At 35.9% G+C, this 21,524-nt stretch overlaps 1 protein-coding gene across 2 annotated transcripts in view; it reads left to right on the top strand.

Moving 5' to 3' along the window:
• Positions 1-19,392, top strand: part of CLGN (calmegin) — a 59,124-nt gene extending 39,732 nt beyond the window's left edge. Inside the window, exons 9-15 of one of the 2 annotated variants that reach the window (XM_059395549.1) lie at positions 5,326-5,439; positions 5,618-5,768; positions 7,546-7,761; positions 8,828-8,953; positions 14,053-14,221; positions 15,242-15,342; positions 17,095-19,392. In XM_059395549.1, the coding sequence (XP_059251532.1) occupies positions 5,326-5,439; positions 5,618-5,768; positions 7,546-7,761; positions 8,828-8,953; positions 14,053-14,221; positions 15,242-15,342; positions 17,095-17,175 (958 nt within the window). In that variant the 3' untranslated portion in view covers positions 17,176-19,392. The remainder of the gene's footprint in view (positions 1-5,325; positions 5,440-5,617; positions 5,769-7,545; positions 7,762-8,827; positions 8,954-14,052; positions 14,222-15,241; positions 15,343-17,094) is intronic. The other variant, XM_059395548.1, reaches the window with a different exon arrangement.
• The last annotated feature ends 2,132 nt before the right edge of the window (positions 19,393-21,524 follow it).

Genomic DNA, 21,524 nt, shown 5'->3' with positions numbered 1-21,524 from the left:
ATTTGAGACCTTTCTTGTTTCTTGAGAAAGGCTTGTACCACTATATATTTTCCTCTCAGGACTGTCTTTGTTGTGTCCCACAGATTTTGAACCTTAGTGTTTTTATTATCATTTGTTTCCATGAATTTTTTCAATTCTTCTTTAATTTCCTGGTTGGCCCATTCATTTTTTTAGAAGGATGCTGTTTAGTCTCTATGTATTTGGGTTCTTTCCAAATTTCCTCTTGTGATTGAGTTCTAGTTCAGAGCATTGTGGTCTGAAAATATGCAGGGAATGATCCCAATCTTTTGATACCAGTTGAGACCTGATTTATGACCCAGGATGTGGTCTATTCTGGAGAATGTTCCATGTGCACTAGAGAAGAATGTGTATTCTGTTATTTTGGGATGGAATGTTCTGAATATATCTGTGATGTCCATCTGGTCCAGTATGTCATTTAAGGCCTTTATTAACTTTTCGACCTTTTGCTTAGATGATCTGTCCATTTCAGTGAGGGGAGTGTTAAAGTCCCCTACTATTATTGTATTATTGTCAATGTATTTCTTTGATTTTGTTATTAATTGGTTTATGTAGTTGGCTGCTCCCATATTAGGGGCATAGATATTTAAAATTGTTAGGTCTTCTTGTTGGACAGACCCTTTGAGTATTTTATCGTGTCCTTCCTCATCTCTTATTATAGTCTTTGGCTTAAAATCTAATTGATCTGGTATAAGGATTGCCACCCCAGCTTTCTTCTGATGTCCATTACCATGGTACATTGTTTTCTACCCTCTCACTTTAAATCTGGAGGTGTCTTCAGGTCTAAAATGAGTTTCTTGTAGGCAGCATATTGATGGGTTTTGGTGTTTTGCTTTTTTTTAAAGATTTTATTTATTTATTTGACAGACAGATCACAAGTAGGCAGAGAGGCAGGCAGAGAGAGAGGAGGAAGCAAGCTCCCCACTGAGCAGAGAGCCCGATGCGGGGCTTGATTCCAGGGCCCTGAGATCATTACCTGAGCCGAAGGCAGAGGCTTTAACCCACTGAGCCACCCAGGCGCCCTGGGTTTTGGTTTTTTATCCATTCTGATACCCTGTGTCTTTTGATTGGGACATTTAGCCCATTAACATTCAGGGTAACTATTGAGAGATATGAATTTAGTGCCATTGTATTGCCTGTAAGGTGACTGTTACTGTATATTATCTGTTTCTTTCTGATCTACTATTTTTAGTGTCTCTCATTGCTTAGAGGACCCCTTTCAATATTTCCTGTAGAGTTGGTTTGGTGTTTGCAAATTCTTTCAGTTTTTGTTTGTCCTGGAAGCTTTTTATCTCTCCTTCTATTTTCAATGATAACCTAGCTGGATATAGTATTCTTGGCTGCATGTTTTTCTCATTTAGTGCTCTGAATATATCATGCCAGTTCTGTCTGGCCTGCCAGGTCTCTGTGGTTAGGTCCGCTGCCAATCTAATGTTTTTACCCTTGTATGTTACAGACTTCTTTTCCCAGGCTGCTTTCAGGATTTTTTCTTTGTCGCTAAGACTTGTAAATTTTACTATCAGGTGATGGGGTGTGGACCTATTTTTATTGATTTTGAGGAGTGTTCTTTGCATCTCCTGGATTTTGATGTTTGTTCCCTTTGCCATATTAGGGAAATTCTCTACAATATACCTTCTACTCCCCTCTCTCTTCTTCTGGAATCCCAATTATTCTAATGTTGTGTCGTCTTATGGTGTCACTTATCTCTCGAATTCTCTCCTTGTGGTCCAGTATTTTTTTGTCTCTCTTTTGCTCAGCTTCTTTATTTTCTGTCATTTGGTCTTCTCTGTCACTAATTCTTTCTTCTGCCTCATTTATCCTAACAGTAAGAGCTTCCATTTTTTATTGCACCTCGTTAATAACTTTTTTGATTTCAACTTGGTTAGATTTTAGTTTTTTTATTTCTCCAGAAAGGGTTTCTCTAATATCTTCCATACCTTTTTCGAGTCTGGCCTAGAGCCTTGAGAATCGTCATTCTGAACTCTAAATCTGTCATATTACCAATGTCCATATTGATTAGGTCCCCAGCCTTCAGTACTGCCTCTTGTTCTTTTTTCGTGGTGACATTTTGTCCAGATAAGATTTGCTTTCTCCTCCTCTAGAATTCCGCTGTTCTCCTTGGTGAATGAAGTTGGTCTTGGCTGGGTTTCTTGTTGATCTTCTGGGGGAGGGGCCTATTGTAGTGATTCTCAAGTGTCTTTGCCAGAAGTGGGATTGCCCCGCCATTATCAGGGGCCAGGCTAAGTAATTGGCTTGCGTTTGCTTTCAGGAGTTTTTGTTCCCTTGTTTTATTTTAGTCTTTTATTTTTTCTTTCCTATTGACATATTACCTTTTCCTCTGTGGTTTATTGTTTTAGTGTTGCTCCAGGGTTTACAATATGCATCTCAACTTATTTCAAGCTACTCTCATTTTACTACTTTATGTCTACTTTAATCTTAAAGGATCTTATATTTTCCTCCTTCCATCCTTTATGCTATTATCATTCATTTAATTCCTCTCTATATATACTATGAAGGTCACACATATTTTTTCTTCAGTCAGCATCTTTTAATCTGACAGTTATTAGGAGAAAGTTCTATTATTTTGTTATCTTTTCTGACACTCTTCTTTTGTATAAAGATTTCATCTGTTATTATTTTCCTTTTTTTTATTTAAAGATTTTATTTACTTATTTTACACACAGAGAAAGAGAGAGAGAGAAGGAAGGGAGAGCATAATCAAGGGGAGTGGCAGGCAGAAGGAAAGGGACATGCAGCTTCCCTGCTAAGCAGGGAGCCTTATGTGGGTCTCATTGTTGGGCTTATGTGGGGCTCACTGTGGGGCTCAATACCAGGACCCTGGGATCATGACCCACACTGAAGGCAGACGCTTAACAATTGAGCCACCCAGGTGCCCCATTTTCCTTCTTCTGATAAACTTCTCTTAACATATTGTGGTACATGTCTGCTGTCACAGAATCCTCTTAACTTTTAATTATCTGAAAATTTATTTTTTAAAAGATTTTATTTATTTACTTGACAGAGAGAAGAGAGATCACAAGTAGTCAGAGCAGCAGGCAAGAGAGAGAGGGGGAAGCAGGCTCCCTGCTGAGCAGAGAGCTGGGTGTGGGGCTCCGTCCCAGGACCCTGAGATCATGACCTGAGCCGAAGGCAGATTCTTAACCCATTGAACCACCCAGGCTGAAAATTTATTTTACCTTAATTTTTGAAGGATGTTTTCACTATGAATTATAAGTTTATGATTATTTTAAAACAATCATTTCTTGAGTTGTCTTGAGGCTTGTATTCTTTCTGTTCTCATTCTTTTACTCCTTTACCTAATATGAAATTTTTTCCTGATTGTTTTTAAGATTCTTTGTTACTATTTTCAGCAGTTTGGTTTTGCTGTGCCTTGGGGTGGTGTGTGTGTTTGCCTTGCTTTTGACTTTTGGGGATGTGGCTGTATAGTTTGTATCGAATTTGGGTAATATTTGGCTATTATTTCTTTGAATATATGTGCCTTCCCATCTCTTTTTTTGGGATACCCTGTAAATGTATGTTAGACTGCTTTATATTGTTTCACAGGTCGCTGAGGATCAATTCATTCCTTAAACCAATGTTTTTTTCTCTCTGCTTCATTTTGGAAAATGTCTACTCCTATTTCTTCAAGTTCTTGTTTGTTTGTAAAAGTTGGGGTTACTACCTACTCAGAAATAGAGTAGGTATTACTGGACAACCAAAAGTATTTACTTGTTAACTCTCTTATAGATAAAGAGAGCTACTGATTAGTAATAAAAAATGTCTTTGCTTTCAAGCAAATAGTATAATAGGGAAGCAGCTTTTACAAGGTAGGAAGAACAGTATGGTTTTTAAAAAATTAATAAAAAGTCATTTATTAATATATAACTTTCATGAATTCATACTTACAAAGGGCAGGACAACATCTCTCCTTGTGGATTTTCTTATATTGTTTCATGTTTGTCTATCCATGAAAAGTAAGGCTGAGAAGTAAGTTTGCCTTTAAATGAGAGAAACTGCTTATAATAACCTCTTCTGATTGGTGATACATATTAGAATTTGTTTTATAAACTGCTAAAAGAAATACTCCCTTAAATTATAAACTCTAGTTACTCTGAGCTCAGACAGACTGGGTAACATTGATGTCAGGCAAGTGCAAGTCTTTACATATAGGTAGTTGATGATTTGAGTTTATTTTGTTACTTTGGTTAGTTTGAAAAATCATAATGTAACCTCTTGTTTAAAATATCAACTTTTCTATAAAGATGAAAATTAAAATTAGTAGTTCTATTCAGTACTTACTATGATTATATACTCTAGAATTTGTTTTCTAAGTGTTATTTTTAAATGAAAATACAAAATTACTATAAAAATTACTAGAATTAAGTATGGAGACAAAAATTATATTGAAGTAGCGAAGACATTTTCAAACATGACATAAAATTGAGAATCATAAAAGAAATATCAGTAAATTTCAACTATATGAAAATAAAATTATTTGAATAGGGCAGAAAAAAACTACCTATCATAACTATATCAAAAAATACAATTTATATAGCTGACAGAGAGCTAATTTTGTATTAATTCTAATATATTCCAGGATATTCATTATAGCATTATTTGAAATAGTACATTTTTGGAAACACTAAATGTCCCTCAACAGTAGTTGAGTTAAATAAATTATGGTTTATCCACAAAATAGAAAACTGTATAACTGTTTAGAACTGTACATGAAATAGCTTATAGAGTTATCTTGGCATATAGTAGGCTTCCAGTATCTGTTTACTGATGAATGAATGAGTGTTAAAGTGAACAAAAGCACTGTTGAACATACTCTGTATAGAATGCTATCATTTGTGGGGCGCCTGGGTGGCTCAGTGGGTTAAAGCCTCTGCCTTTGGCTCAATCATGATCCTAGGGTTCTGGGATTGAGCCCTGCATTGGGCTTTTTGCACCGTGGGGAGCCTGCTTCCTCCTCTCTCTCTGCCTCCCTCTCTGTCTACTTGTGATCTTTCTCCCTGTCAAATAAATAAATAACATATTTTTAAAAAAAAAAGAATGCTATCATTTGTGTTTAAAAAAGAAAAAAAAAGAGAATGTATACAAATGTGTGTGTATGCATGGAACACACCAGGGAATATATACAAGAAAGTGACAAGTTAGCAGAAGATTTGGGTAGATGAGAGATGGAGGTAGTAGTAGGCCCAAAGAGGGAAGAAAATGACTTTTGGTGTCATATGAATTTTGTAACATACGCATTTTTAAACTTTTTGAATAATTAATACTTGGCACAAAATACTGTCTTTGCAGGGATGAAAGTGAACCTGCCCAAATAGAAGATTTAAGTGTTGTTAAACCTGATGGCTGGCTTGATGATGAACCAAAATTTATTCCAGATCCTAATGCTGAAAAACCGGATGACTGGTAAACATTCTTCATCTTCACATGTTAATTTCGTACATTACTTACTTGCTTTTTGTTACTAGTTCATATGACTGACAGAGACTGAGGTTGCTCGCTGTACTTGAGGTCACTGTAAATGTGTAGATACACATTTTCATCTGTGGCACTTTTATGCTGAATTTTTTTCTGATTTCCTAAGGAATGAAGACATGGATGGAGAATGGGAGGCACCTCGTATTTCTAATCCAGCATGTCGAATTGGGTGTGGTGAGTGGACACCTCCACTGATAGATAACCCCAAATACAAAGGAGTGTGGAGACCACCGATGATAGATAATCCTAACTACCAGGTAAAAACCACTTGTTCCAATTCCACAGTACAGTTTAAAATGCTGTGATACTTCCATTATATATCAGTCACTGATAACGTTATGTTAACTTTTAGAAATTTGATTTGTGATAGTATGTATTAACTATCTTAAGAAGTCAAGGAAAATAGACTCCAGCTAATTTATATTTTAAAAGTAAAATATTCTTGGGGCACCTGGCTGGCTCAGTCCATAAAGTATGTGACTTTTGATGTCTGCATTCTAAGCGCAAGCCCCACATTGAGCATAGAGTTTACTTTAAAAAAAAAAGTAAAATATTCTTTATGTAATTTTCTGGGGGCATAATATTAAGCACTAAAGATCAATCACTACATACTGGTTTTTTCCCTAGTAGTTGATGATTACTCTGAAATCAAGTTCTATTTTAGAATTAAACATAAGAAATGAGTTCTGTGTAGGAGACCTCACATTGTACATTTTAGTAATTGATGCCTGTGTTTAATTAATGTGCTCCTTATTTTCTGGTGTTATTAAACTTTGGATTTTTTTAAGATATGAATTAGGTATCTTTTGAGTATACCTAGATTTTGGGGTAGAAATCTCTATGTTATCCATTTAACCCTCTAGCTTTATCTAATTATTCATTGACATTTTCTAATATTTATTATAGGGATGCAGTTACATATTCCATTTGTTTACTGTAGCTTTTTCTTCTTAGCATTAATCACAGACTCGGTAATTTGGTAACTTCTTTGTTGAATGTCTGTCTCCCTCATTACTTTAAATTTAATCAAGGAACCATGTCTCTGTTGATCATCACTCGGTCCCTAGCATCTGGCGTAGTGCCTGGTACAGAATAGACATATATGATGGAGGAGTGAGTGAGTAATCATATTGTTGAATTTTTTGATTTGGTTGAGTTTAATCAGTCAATCAGGAACTTTTACATTGAATTTTTTTCTGAGATTTAACCATGACTGATAATTGATGCCCCTCATGGGTATATATTAAAAGGAGTGGCTTCCCATCTGCCTGTAGTTCAGGTCATGATCTCAGGGTCCTGAGATTGAGCCCTGCATCAGGATCCCTGTTCAGTGAAGGGTCTGCTTCTCCTTCTCCCTTTGCCCCTCCCTGATACTTGTGTGTGTTCTCTCTCTCTCTCTCAAATAAATAAATAAAATCTTTTTATAAAGTACTTTATTAAAAAAATTTAAAAAACAAAACAAGTGGCTTCATATTTACCATACAGTGATCTCTCTGATTTGTGTAATTTTGATAACTTCTTGCTTTGAATAATTTTACTGAGTGTAAAAAAAACTTGTCTAAAATAGTATCGCTTACTTGTGAAATTTAATTACTCAAGTTTGTGTGTGTGTTGGATTTTCCCTTTACCTGTTTTTGTAGTTTATTCATAGAGGACATTGTGTACAGAATGAGAAGAACCAAGTTCTTATTTCCAATGACTTGCTAATGAGTTAGTATCTGTTAACGTTTTCTTTTTTCTCCAATTAGTACTGCTGATTTCATTCAACAGCAATGACTTCTATTTTATTTATTGGTTTGTTTATTGAGAGAGCGAGAGCGAGACGGAAGGGCCAGAGGGGAAGGGAGAGAGAATGCCATGGGGCTCATCTCACGACTCTGAGATCATGATCTGAGCCAAAATCAAGGGTTGGACACTTAACTGAGCCACCCAGGAGCCCCACTGACAACAGTGACTTCTTCAATAGCATTTATGATGAGATTATTTTATTTGAAAATGTCTATAAATTATTTTTTCTTTATTATTTTTTTCCAGGGAATCTGGAGTCCTCGAAAAATTCCTAATCCAGATTATTTTGAAGATGATCATCCATTTCTTCTGACTTCTTTCCGCGCTCTTGGTTTAGAGCTTTGGTCTATGACCTCTGATATCTACTTTGATAATTTTATTATCTGTTCAGAAAAGGAAATAGCAGATCGCTGGGCTGCAGATGGTTGGGGAGTGAAGATAATGGTAGCAAATGCTAATGAGGTACAGTATTTACCATAGAGTAGTCATAGGACTTCGTCCTGGTTATAGGTTATACAAATGACCCTTAAAAGGTAAAGGATATACAATAATTACTAAATGTACTTAAATAAATTTGCTGATAAAATATTTAGCCTTACTGTATTATGACATGACTTCATCATGAACTATATCATGGACTATATATATTCGTATGTCTTCATTAAATTATGATAGCATAATGGGATTTAATTACCTAATTGCTATTTATAAGGAGACTACTTAATATCCTGATCACCTAGTCAATTCACGGCCTAAGTGGTAACAGTGATATAAATATTATTCTTTATTCATTTAAAAAATATTTCATTTAGAGGAGTACAGAGGATTTTAAAATTTATTATTATTAAATTGTGTTCCAGTATTTTTTTACTCAAATCTTAACACTGTTTAGAAATATTAAGCTAAATATTTTGACACAATGCATCTTGGAGAATGTATTTTTAAAATCAATTTCTGTAAAGAAAAATACCTTATATTTGATTTCTTTGGACATTAGCAAAAGCCATCAAAAGAGTAGGTAAAGGGGTTTTCATTTTGAGACTTTTTTAAAATTTAGACACTTAATGATTTTAGATTCTATTTTAATGAGAGAAACAGTTTCCTCACTAAAGATAGTGTGTGAAATATCTTAATAAAAAAAATGAAAACAATAATTCCCAGGTTGATCTTATTAATAAGTTCTTTAAAAGTACAGAACCAGAATGAGTTATTGAGCATTGTATACTTATAAATGAAGGAGATAATATATCCATAAAGAGTAGTTCTAAAGCTTAGAACTAAAGCTTACCAAAAAAATAAAAGTTTTCATAATTCTTGCTGGTAGATATATTTTCTATTACTATGGATACATGCCAGTAGAGTTTAAACTGCAGTGTATACGATGAGAAAATAGAATATTTTAGCCTACAAGTTCATCACTCTTTAATATACAACATCTATGTAAAATAAGTTGGTGATTTGTAGGGGGTATTTCCTAATTAATGTTTATAAAATCTGAATTTCATTTTCATGCTTATTTCCTCTATAGCCTGGTATATTTAAACAGTTAATGGCAGCTGCTGAAGAGCGCCCATGGCTTTGGTTCGTTTATTTTGTGACAGTAGGGCTTCCAATAGCATTAATTGCTTCATTTTGTTGGCCAAGAAAAGTCAAGGTAAAGAAATTGAATTTCCTTCAACTTAAAATAAATCTCTCAGTGTTTAGGTGTTCTATTGAGCAATGATTCTTTTTTTTTAATTTAAAATCAGTTAATGAACATATAATGTATTTTTAGTTTCCGAGGTAGAGGTCAATGACTCCTCAGTCTTAAAGAACACCCAGTGCCCTTTACATCGTGCGCCCTTCTTAATGTCCATCAGCAGTTACCCCATCCCTCTGCCTCCCACCCCTCCAGCAACCCTCAGTTTGTTTCTGATAATTAAGAATCTCTTACAGTTTGTCTCCGTCTCTGGTTTTGTCTTGTTTCATTTTTTTCCTCTCTTCCCCTATGACCCTCTGCCTTGTTTTTTCAATTCTACATATGATAATTGTCTCTCTCTGATTGGCTTATTTTGCTTAGCATAATACCCTCTAGTTTCATCCATTTCGCTGAAAATGGCAAGATTTCATTTTTTTCAATGTCCAAATAGTATTCCATTTTGTGTGTGTATGTATGTATATATGTATATATATGTATGTATATATGTATGTGTGTATGTATGTATATGTGTTTGTATATGAATGTGTATGTATGTATGTGTGTGTGTGTGTGTACACCACATCTTCTTTATCCATTTACCTGTTGATGGATATTTGGGCTCTTTCCATAGTTTGACTGTTTTGGACATTGGGGCTATAAACGATGGGGTGCACATGCCCCTTCAGATCACTATATTTGTATCTATAGGGTAAATACCCAGTAATGCAATTGCTGGCTCACAGGGTAGCTCTATTTTCAACTTTTTTAGGAACCTCCTTGCTGTTTTCCAAAGTGGCTGCATCAGCTTGCATTCCCACCAACAGTATAAAAGGTTCTCCTTTCTCCGCATCCTCACCAACATCTGTCACTTCCTGGCTTGTTAATTTTAGCTATTCTGATTGGTGTGAGGTGGTATCTCATTGTGGTTTGGATTTGTATTTCCCTGATGCAGAGTGATGTGGGGTATTTTTTCCTGTCTATTGACCATTTGGATGTCTTCTTGGGTGAAATGTCTGTTCATGTCTATTGCCCATTTCTTGATTAGAGGATTTGTTCTTTGGGTGTTGAATTTGACAAATTCTTTTATAGATTTTGGATACTAGCCCTTGATGTGATATGTCATTTGGAAATATCTCCTCCCATTCTGTCAGTTGTCTTTTGGTTTTGTCGTCTGTTTCCTTTGCTGTGCCAAAGATTTTATCTTGATGAAGTCCCCCAGTAGTTCATTTTTGCCTTTGTTTCCCTTGCCTTTGGAGACGTGTCTAGCAAGAAGTTGCTGTGGCTGAGGTCACAGAACTTGTGTTCTCCTCTAGGATTTTAATGGATTCCTGTCTCACATTTAGGTCTCATCCATTTTGAGTCTATTTTCATGTGTGGTGTAAAGAAATGGCCCAACTTCATTCTTCTGCATGTGGCTGTCCAAGTTTCCCAACACCATTTGTTGAAGAGACTGTATTGTATTCCATTGGATATTCTTTCTTGTTTTGTCCAATATTGATTGACTGTAGAGTTGAGGGTCCATTTATGGGTTCTCTATTCCATTTTATTGATCTGTATATCTGTTTTTGTGCCAGTACCATGCTGTCTTGATTACAGTTTTGTAATAAAGCTTGAAGTCTGGAATCGTGATGCCACCAACTTTGGTTTTCTTTTTTAACATTCCTTTGGCTATTCTGGGTCTTTTGTGGTTCCATACAAATTTTAGGATTCATTGTCCCAGCTCTGTGAAAAAGTTGATGGTATTTTGACAGGAATTGCATTGAATGTATAGATTGCTCTAGGTAGCATAGACATTTTCACAATGTTTGTTCTTCCAATCCATGAGCATGGAAAATTTTCCATTTCTTTGTGTCTTCCTCAGTTTCTTTCATGAGTATTCTATAGATTTCTGAGTACAGAGCTGTTGTATCTTTGGTTAGGTTTATTCCTAGGTAGGTATCTTGTGGTTTTGGGTAAATGGAATCTGCTCCTTAATTTCTCTTTCTTCTGTCTCATTGTTAGTATGTAGAAATGTAAGTGATTTCTATGCATTGATTTTATATCCTGCCACTTTGCTGAATTCCTATATGAGGTCTAGCAATTTGAGGGTAGAGTCTTTCGGATTTTCCACATAGAGTATCACGTCATCTGTGAAGGGTGAGAGTTTGAGTTCTTTGTTGATTCATATGCCTTTTATTTCTTTTTGTTGTTTGGCTGCTGGAGGCTAGGACTTCTAGTACTGTGTTGAATAGAAGTGGTGATAGTGGACATCCCTTCCATGTTCTGACCTTAAGGGAAAAGCTCTCAGTTTTTCCCCCACTGAGAATGATATTCATTGTGGGCTTTTCATATATGGCTTTTATGATATTGAGGTGTGTTCCCTCTATCGCTACACTGTAAAGAGTTTTAATCAAGAAAGGATGCTGTACTTTGTCAGATGCTTTTTATACATCTATTGAGAGGTTCATATCGTTCTTGTCCTTTCTTCCATTAATGCAATATATCACATTTATTGATTTGTGGATGTTGAACCACCCTTGGCAGCCCATGAATAAATCCCACTTGGTTGTGGTGAATAATCCTTTTAATGTACTGTTGGCTCCTATTGGATAGTATTTTGGTGAGAATTTTTACATCCATGTTCATCAGGAATATTTGTCTGTAGCTCTTCTTTTTGGTGGGGTCTTTGTCTGTTTTGGGGATCAAGGTAATGCTGGCCTTAGAAAATGAGTCTGGAAGTTTTCCTTCCATTTTAATTTTTTGAAATGGCTTCAAAGGAATAGGTATTAATTCCTTAAATGTTTGGTAGAATTCCCCATGAAAGCCATCTGGCTCTGAGCTTTTGTTTGGTGGGAGATTTTTGATTACTGCTTTAATTTCTTGCTGGTTATTGTTCTGCTCAAGTTTTCTGTTTCTTCCTGTTTCCTTTTTGGTACTTTATACATATCTAGGAATGTATCAGTTTCTTCCAGATTGCTTATTTTTTGGCATAAAATTGCTCATAATATGTTCTTAAAATTGTTTGTATTTCTTTGGTGTTGTTTGTGATCTCTCCTCTTTCATTCATTATTTTATTTATTGGGGGGCCTTTCTCATTTTGGTAAGTCTGGCCAGGGATTTATCAATCTTTTGTTTAATTTTAAAAATCTTATTTATTTCTTTAATTTATTTGAGACAGAGAGAATGAGTGAGAGAGAGAGCATGAGTGGGGTGGAGGGACAGAGGGAGATGCAGACTTCCTGCTGAGCAGGGAGTCCAATCTGAGGCTCAATCTCATGACCCTGGGATCATGACCAGAGTTCAAGGCAGATGCTTAATAGACTGAACCACCCAGGTCTCCCAATCTTACTAATTTCTTTCAAAGAACCAGCTCCTAGTTTCATTGATCCTTTCTATAGTTCTTTTGGTTTTCTATTCCGTTGATTTCTTCTCTGATCTTTATTAATTTTCTTCTCCTTCTGGGTTTTGGCTTTATTTGCTGTTCTTCCTCCAGCTCCTTTAGGTGTAAGGTAAGGTTGTGTATTTGAGACCTTCCTTGTTTTTTGAGAAAGGCTTGTAATGCTTTATACTTCCCTCTTACAGCCACCTTTGCTGCATCCCAAAGGTTTTGAACATTTGTGTTTTCATTTTCATTTGTTTCCATGAATTTTTTAAAACCCTTTTTTAATTTCCTGGTTGGCCCATTTATTCTTTAGTAGGATGCTCTTTAGCCTCCATGTATTTGAGTTATTTCCAAATTTTCTCTTGTGATTGAGTTCTCAAAGCATTGTGGTCTGATAATATGCAGGGAGTAATCTCAGTCTTTTGGTACTGGTTGAGACCTGATTTGTGACCCAGTATGTGATCTAGTCTGGAGAATGTTCCATGTGCTGTCAAGAAAAATGTGTATTGCTTTAGGATGGAATGCTCTGAATATATCTGTGAAGTCCCATCTGGTACAGTGTGTAATTCAAAGTCCTTGTTTCCTTGTTGATTTTCTGCTTAGATGATCTGTCCACTGCAGTGAGGGGGGATGTTAAATTCCACTACTATTATTGTATTATTACTGATGTGTTTCTTTGATTTTGTTATTAATTGGCTTATATAATTGGCTACTCCCATGTTAGGTGCATAAATATATACAATTGTTAGATCTTCTTGTTGGCTATACCCTTTAATTTTGATATAGTGTCCTTTATCTCTTCTTACAGTCTTCAGTTCAAAATCTAATTTGTCAGGGTGCCTGGGTGGCTCAGTTGGTTAAGTGTTTGCCTTCTGCTCAGGTCATGATCTCAGGGTCCTGGGAATGAGCCCCACTGTGGGCTCCTTGCTTAGTGGGGAGGCTGCTTCTCCCTCTCCCTCTGCTGCTTCTCCTGCTTGGGCTTTCTCTCTCTATCAAAAAAATAAATAAAATCTTTAAAAAAAAAAATCTAATTTGTCTGTTATAAGGATTGCAACCCCAGCTTCTTTTGATGTCCATTGGCATGAAAATTGGTTTTCCACCCCCTCACTTTCAATCTGGAGGGGTCTCTGAGTCTAAAATAGTCTCTTGCAGATAGCATATGGATGGATCTTGCTTTTTTAATCCAATCTGATACCCTCTGTCTTTTGATGGGGGCATTGAGCACATTTACATTCAGAATAACTATTGAAAGATATGAATTTAGTGCCATTGCATTACCTGTGAAGTCACTATTTCTGTATATTGTCTCTGTTTCTTTCTGGTTTATGTTACTTTGGGGCTCACTCTCCACTCAAAAGGTCCCTTTAAATATTTCTTAGGGCTGGTTTGGTGAATACAAATTCTTTTACTTTATGTTTGTCCTGGAAGCTTTTTATCTCTTCTTCTATTTGAAAGACATCCTAGTTGGATAACGTATTCTTAGCTGCATATTTTTCTCATTTAGCACCCTGAATATATCATGCCAGTCTTTTCTGGCCTGCCAGGTCTCTATGGACAGGTCTGAGTGAGTGATTCTTAAAGTGATAAGCTAAATTTCCTATGAGTTCTTACTGCTGATTCAATGTGTTTGATATCAGTTATTGCCAAAAAAAAATCTTTTTTAAAAAATAGAACTTTGTTTTTACTAAAAATAGCTTTTGTTAAACTACCACAGAAAAAATATGAAGATTCAGAGTATAAAAAAACTGACATATGTAAACCACAAACAAAGGGAGCACTAGAGCAAGAAGTGAAGGAAAAGAAAGCTGCCTTGGAGAAACCAGTAGACTTGGAAGAAGAAAAAAAGCAAAGTGATGGTGAAACTCTTGAAACTCCTGAGAAAGGTAGGATTATGATAGGTAGGTAGGTAGGTAGCCAAAGGTAGGATAGTGATAGTGAGTTACAATGGGGACCCTGAGCCAAATTCGTAAAAAGGGAAGATTATCTGGTAAACACTAGCTATTACACGTATTGTCAAATATCTACAGTCTGAATCCCTGTGAGCCGGTGACTGTGGCAGAGAGGAGTAATGGCTCCTGCCTGGGTGCTGTACCCTGAGCAGTAATCCTGCTTACAGTTCTTGTTTTCTATGAAGAGAGAGATTTAAGAGCAAGTATGCATCCCACGTGTTGTAGCTGTTTGAAGGGGCTTTTCTTGCCTCCAAGAATGTAGCTGAGATGGGAGGCACAGAGAGAACAGCCTCTGGAGGAGAGAAATGGGTTTAAGGCAGGTAATGGCGGCCACAAAATTAACACCAAGTCTTTTAGTAGCTGTTGTTCCTCAGATAGTTTAACATGTCGAATGAATAATTTAATGGCCCAAAAGGACAGCTGAATCATATGTCCTCTTTGCACCCTATACTAAACTAGTAAACATGCTCAAACTGAAGAACTAAGACTTTTTGGTGGGTCTCCATTGAGATCTGCTTACACTCATCTAGGTAGCAATAAAACTGTCGATATTTGCCAGGTGTCTCAAGACAGGCTCCAGAACGAGCCCCTTACAATTTATGTCTTGAGCACTGTTTTTAACTTAATAGCTGATGAAACAGTTGACTTAAAAATCATTTTCTCTAAAAAATACACATGTATATTTACATATGTGTTCATATGTATACATATATATATTTGCCTTTCATATTACATGTAAACTGTGTGTTTAAGAACTTCTTAAACCTGTCTCTTCCCTCAAATATGATTTATTTATAAAATGTTGTAAAATATTTGCAATTAATTTTTTAGAATTTTCTCATAATAGAAATTGCCTTTAAATATCAGAATTTAAATAAATCCCCTTGTATTTAATATTTCTAGTAGCAAAATTCTAATTCAAGTCTTTGCCTATAATAAAAATCTGTATTCTAGAAGAGGAAGGTGAACCTGGGGAAAAGAGTGAAGAAGAAATTGAAATCATAGAAGGACAAGAAGAGGGTAATAAATCAAATAAGTCTGGATCAGAGGATGAGGTAAACAAGTCTTTAACAGAAAATAAACTAGATTTTCTGTACGATTGTTATCCATAAAAATTATCTTAACAAAACTGTCTGGTTTACAGAGAATCTTTTCAAGGTTTTACTATACAAAATTTGGCCATATTTCTCTAAACTTTCATAAGAGCCTCCATATTGTTTTTTAAATGTATTCATAAAGAAGGTATGAAAATGCTATAATTGATATCCTCTTAATGCCTGATGAGAAAAAGTATATAGTAAGCCTGGGGTTTACAAAATAGAGCTGCATCTGTAAAAAATTATGTCTTTATCGTTAGTCTGTTGAAAATCATAATAAACAGACCATTTGAATATTTAAAAGATAATTCTCTTTATTACAAGACAATTTTCTTTAGACCCATTATAAAAACATTATCATGATCTGAATAATTTATTGTCACATTTTGTAATATTTCATTAATTGGGTAGTTGAGTATCTGCCTGATAGGGTGTTTTTTCTCAAATCTTTAATAAACTGGTTTTCCCATTAACTTGATAGGTCTACCCCTTTCTGCATCCTGATATATAACAGAACTTTCTACAGTGCCTCTTTTTAGTCAGTTATTCTGGAATCAGAAACAATCCAGGATATGATTCTGAACTAGAGCTTTCTCTTTTTACCCAACATGTACCAAAGGCCTGTTTTCTCTACCTGCTGGCCCTTAGGAACTGCATGACCTCATGGCAGTCCCCATCCTTAGCGCCCTCAGTACTCAGTGCTGGGCAGGGGACTATCCCTGTTTTGCCTGGCCTCTGCATATGATGATGTAAACTTGTTTTGTCTCTCTGAAGAAATCTCTCACATACATGTGTTTTATTGTTATTGTTTGTTTTCTAAAGCCTTTTCAATACATATACTTAGTTACTGGTCTTAATTGCCTGTGAGTTCTTAAAGGGGTTTGGGGGCACATTAATATGAATATACATATTAGAGGAAGCCGGTAAAGATAATTTCTTCCAGGACAGTCACCGTTTCACCTGTCACTCTCTTAATAACAGTACTTGTAATCATTCAGTCAGATTCATGTCTGGTTATATTTTGCTACATAAAACATTTTGTGTACCTTTGAAAATATTTTAATTCTTTGTCTTTTAGTCTTCTTATATATCAGGGGGCTAAAATAAGCCAACTTGTGTATAGTGTGACCTTGAAAATAATTATAACTATTTTGTATAATACCATATAACACCTTCATTATTTTATTTTGTGACACAAGTTTAATTTACATATGAGTGCTTATTGGATAAGGAAAGAAAAAAAACCAGACTATAAATTTGATGTTTCCCTTCCCTTTCTCCTAATTTTCTTAAACTACTGTGTCAGAAGTTCTGGAAATGTCTCTGTAAATCTAGCTCAGCAATTCATTACTTGTAAAACTACTGTGATGAAGTTAGTGCATAATATCCCACAATGAAAAGATCATACAGCCTCTAATTAGCTATGACATTGAGATTAAATTCCAAATGATAAAATAATTGAGTTGTTAGCACTATTCCTTGTCAGAGGTGTGTCTGAATCAGTCGAGTTATTCTAAAAATGTAATCATAACAAAGGGTGAGCAAATTAAAACACATTAACTTATGTACACATTTTTGACCAGCTTCATGAATTAAAGAACACATATAAGGTAGCACTTTTTAGAACATGTATTTTAGAGACTAAGAAATATGTTATTCACTATTTACCCATTGTGTGAAAATAAGCATTTGCATCATTCTTTCTTCTAGATGAAAGAAGCGGATGAGAGCACTGGGTCTGGAGACGGGCCAGTGAAGTCCGTACGCAAGAGAAGAGTACGAAAGGAATAAACTATATCCAAGTATTTTTAATTCCTGAGCGAGATATTTGGCATTCTAACATCAGTGTGCCAGAGCCGAACTTGAGTCATTCTGTACGTTTCTAATATCTAGCAATGTTATTCTTCCGGACATTTATTTTAGTCTTTCTTTTCAGGGGAAAAAAACCACAAAACTTTGAAGTTACCTGGTCTTTGAATTTAGAATAAAAAAGAGTGGCACGTTACTTATCGGATTTAAGAGATTAATATCATTAGAAGTTACCAAGTTTTAAAAGTTGGAGAAAGTTTTGGTTTGTACAGAGCAAAATTGGAAAAATCAGTCACCGGAATTTCCTCTTAAACAGCTATAGGACGCTATAACAGGTAGTTCTTTAATAAGAATGAGTCTGTGTTCTGTTGTACAGAGCTAAACACAATAAAGTTTCTGTATGGTTGTTTGATTCTATCCACAACTGAAAGTGTTGTATGCGGCCCCCGTTTGCCTAGTTGTGTCAAATTAGAGTCACTTAAATTATATTATTATTGCTCACTTAAATTATAGATTCCTTTAAAGAGGTGCTTTGTTGACAAGTCAACAAAACAGCGCTGTCTTAAGTGTCATTCAGAGAATCACTGGCTAATAGTGCAGCATATTTTACATTTGAATACAAAGATAATAGGTTCATCAAAATATAATGGTTACAGATGCTTTCTAAGCTTTGGAATTGTTTTATGCTAGAATGGCTTACCTAACTCTGGAGATTGCTTTTGCATACATTGCTCTTGGAAATAAAATTTAAACATTTTTTTTCTTTAAGTTACACCCTCTTTAATAGGTAAATTATTGAGGGAGGAGCTTTAATTTATTTTCTTTTTTCTGGTCATTAAGAGATTCTAATCGCAAGTAGATATCAGTCATCATGCTTTGTATTTTTATCTTGCTTTTTTTACTGTCAAATTCAAACACATTTTAAGTCTCTAGTTTTAAAGCTGCCTCTAAGGTAGAAAGTAGATACTGCTCCTTTTTTTATAATAGTGACCAGAAATCACGAACGACATTAGAGCGGAGCTGTGTCATTCCTTTTAAAATATTTTAAGAACTTTTTATGTTTGGGTAACAGGTTAGGCCCTTTGGAAGGGGATCCAAATCTTTGAGACCACGGAACGACATTAATACTATTGAGGGAACTTTGTACTAGTTGGGTAATATTTTTGGATTTCTTCATGTACATATACACCCCAACCTGGGCAAACTCCGTCCGACTCAGTTCTCACATGGCCCACTCCCCAGTGGTACCGTTAGAGCACACGTATGGGGAAAACGAGATTTTCGCTTCTCTTTTTACTAAAGTTAAGCCAAACAGCCAGTAATACTATTCGCTCCTTATCTCAGAGAGTGAATTGAAAATAAGTGCTTTATTCTCATTGCTGTGTACTGACTTTCATAAACTGGTGGTGGAAGAAAATCTTAATCGTTAACCATATTTTGTGTTTATTTAATACTAACTGAACTTGACACATCTTGCAAGGACTCCCTTTTGTGCTTTATAATTGGGACATCCCAATGAACTAGACATACTGAGTGATTCTAGAGGAAAATGTTTCTGAAAGCAAGCTACTTAAGGAAAGAAATCCTTGATTTTTATGGAAACCTTCTTGCCTGACAAGTGATTTGTATGGGAACATTTTTTCCTAAAGATTTATAAAAGTTTTTTTTACTTTCTTGGTTGCAGATTCATTTAAAATTGAGGGTTTGGTTAAACTCCATGAGCTTGCAGTGGTAGAATCTAAGCAACCTGTTTGACCAGCTCACTGCTCCTTCCTGTGAGGTAGCCGCTGTGGATGTATCATGGCTGATAGGTTTAACCAAAACTGAAACTTTTGTATACGTATGTGTGCTAGATCCATGCAGGCGATAAAGCCTAGAGTCTTCCTTTTACCACCCTTTTCTGACTTTGTTTAAAATGACTTAAGTTTTTTCTCTAATAAAGGAGAAAAATAAGTGTATTTTGCTTTTCTTTATTTTAGTTGGCCTTTTTAGAGGCTTTTCAACTTGGCCAGGCTAATGTAGCTTCCTTTTTCTTCAGTATCTTTTTAAGATAGCCTCACTTCCCTTCACTGTTTCTCTAGGAAGACACATATTAGGGTTAGTAGTCTTTTTGAAGGGTCAGGCCACATTTGCAAGAGAGACAGGATGGAACTGCTTATGTGTTACAATTAACCACTAGCAGTGAATTTATTGTACGTTAGAAATTTAGAACAGTAATCCAGAAATGGTTTTGTATAGCATTGTGCCTGTGTTTGGACTTCAGCAGGACTTGGGGATGAACTATCACATGGCTCATTTCAGATAACTATTTCAGTGTCATGCAAATGAATAATAGCATTTCTACATAAGTGTGAATAATCTCATCCCAAAATTTAGCTCCCACGCATTCCCATAGTATGCCAGCTGTGAGGAGTTTCGGAAAGAAAATCCTTAATCTAACCTGTTAGATGACAAAGGCTGATGAGAAATTGTGTTTGAGAATGCATTCGGAGTTTGTCTCTGGAAATGCATGGGAGGAGCAATGGGAGTGTTAGGGAAGGTAGACAATAGGATGATTGGGTCTTTTAACTCCCAGCATAGTATCTTCCCACATAGTTGGTGTTTGTTCAGTGAGTACTGTTGTGCCCGAGTTTTCGCGTCTGAGAGACCACCAAGGAGCCGACACCGATGTAATCACACGAGGGTTTATTTGACAAGCTTAAGCTCAGGTCCAAGTGTACCTGACGCGGCGGAGTAGGGACTTGGACCCTGAACCAGACTACAGTCAGTGTTTTTAAAGGCAGAGTAGGGGTGGACTCAGCGGTGGGTGAGGACAAAAGAGGTGTTCAGAAGGGCTATCAGGGTAAAGAAGACTATCAGGATATTGGAGGCCTGGTTATTATCAAGCCAAGGCTGTCTTTCCTTCAAATGAGGCACTAACATGAAGACAGCTGGGAGTTTCCTGGTGGAATGTCACATTCCTCCTATCAAGCGTCCTTGTTAGTGAGATTTAGCAGCGGGACATTTGTAAACTGAGGGAGACTCCTGTCTTACAGGATTGTGATTTCTGCAAGTTAACTATTTGTTCACACATACTACCGAGGGGAGAGGAGCAGGTGGAGAGGGGGTGCAAGGTGCCAGCTTTTGCTTTGTCAAGATGGCTGTACTTATGTCAGGGCTAGACTCGAGGTGGGTACAGCTTTGTTTTTCTTGGCTTCCACAAGTACACCTTTATGTTCTTTGGAAAACTTGGGAATATTCTCAAGTTTTTAAAAACTTCAACACTTGGTAAGCCATCTATAAATAATATATAAAATCTAAAACACGGTAAATACATTATACAAGTGATTATAACATAAGACTTTGGCTTCTGTCATCCCTCCTCCCCATCCACCTCCATAATAAGGCAAATTGAATCCAAAGGCCAACCTAAAGTTCTTGTTATGGTAACTTTGTGTTTAAATGGCATGAAGTCTCTATGATTTAAGAGAAAGAAACTGCAGTTTTTTCAGCTAGAGTAGCTGAAAGACTGTTTAGTCATTCTCTCTGCCAATTCTCAAATAAATTTGAATGTAATCACATTTTCTGCTCTTTCATGATTTGCTAGTGGTGTTAACTAAAGTAATCTCTTGGTCTTCACTGGTAATTTTGTTTCAGTGCGGAAGAAATACCCTCAGACAACCACTAGAGGGTGTTAACTCCAGAGGGAAAAACGGGAAAGTGACAAAAGGTTTTACTTTCTTCAGAAACTTAAGATAGTTTTACTTTGCTTTGGACCACAAAGTTAATTTTGGATTCTGTAATTCACCTCTCATTTTCAATGAAGAAGAGTATTGGACAGGTTTAGAAATGTGACCTTATAAAGTGGTGGCAGCTCCATGCTTAGATGATTTTGGTAACTTTTCTGCAAAAATTTTTGTTGCAAAAAAAAAAAATCTGTGAAAAGCTAAAGCGCTTTCATGTTTGACACAAAAATTTGGCAGCCAAACCTGACCTGACAGGACTTTATCATACTTAGTATTAAATTCACATATTTGTTACAAAAATGTTAATGTATTTGATTACATTACATGTACTCAAACCATAGTTTTGATTACATGCCCCAAAACATAGTCAAATATTTTATGTAATCTGAAAAATTCCAAATTCTAAAACATCTGGTCCCCAGAATTCCAGATAAGGGATTGTGCTCTCTAGCCAATCTATTATAAATCAAGTCCAAAGGGAATATAAAGAGGACAAATTCTGGATGGAATGCTATTATCAGTATTGAGGGAAGTCCTACTAGGGGAGAGGTGGTTGAAGAAAGAGATGTGCTGATTTTCCTGTCAACCGTCTTTCCGCCAGCATTG

Source organism: Mustela nigripes, chromosome 1, assembly GCF_022355385.1.
Source record: "Mustela nigripes isolate SB6536 chromosome 1, MUSNIG.SB6536, whole genome shotgun sequence".
Lineage (NCBI taxonomy): Eukaryota > Metazoa > Chordata > Mammalia > Carnivora > Mustelidae > Mustela > Mustela nigripes.
This window is presented reverse-complemented; position numbering and strand designations above follow the sequence as displayed.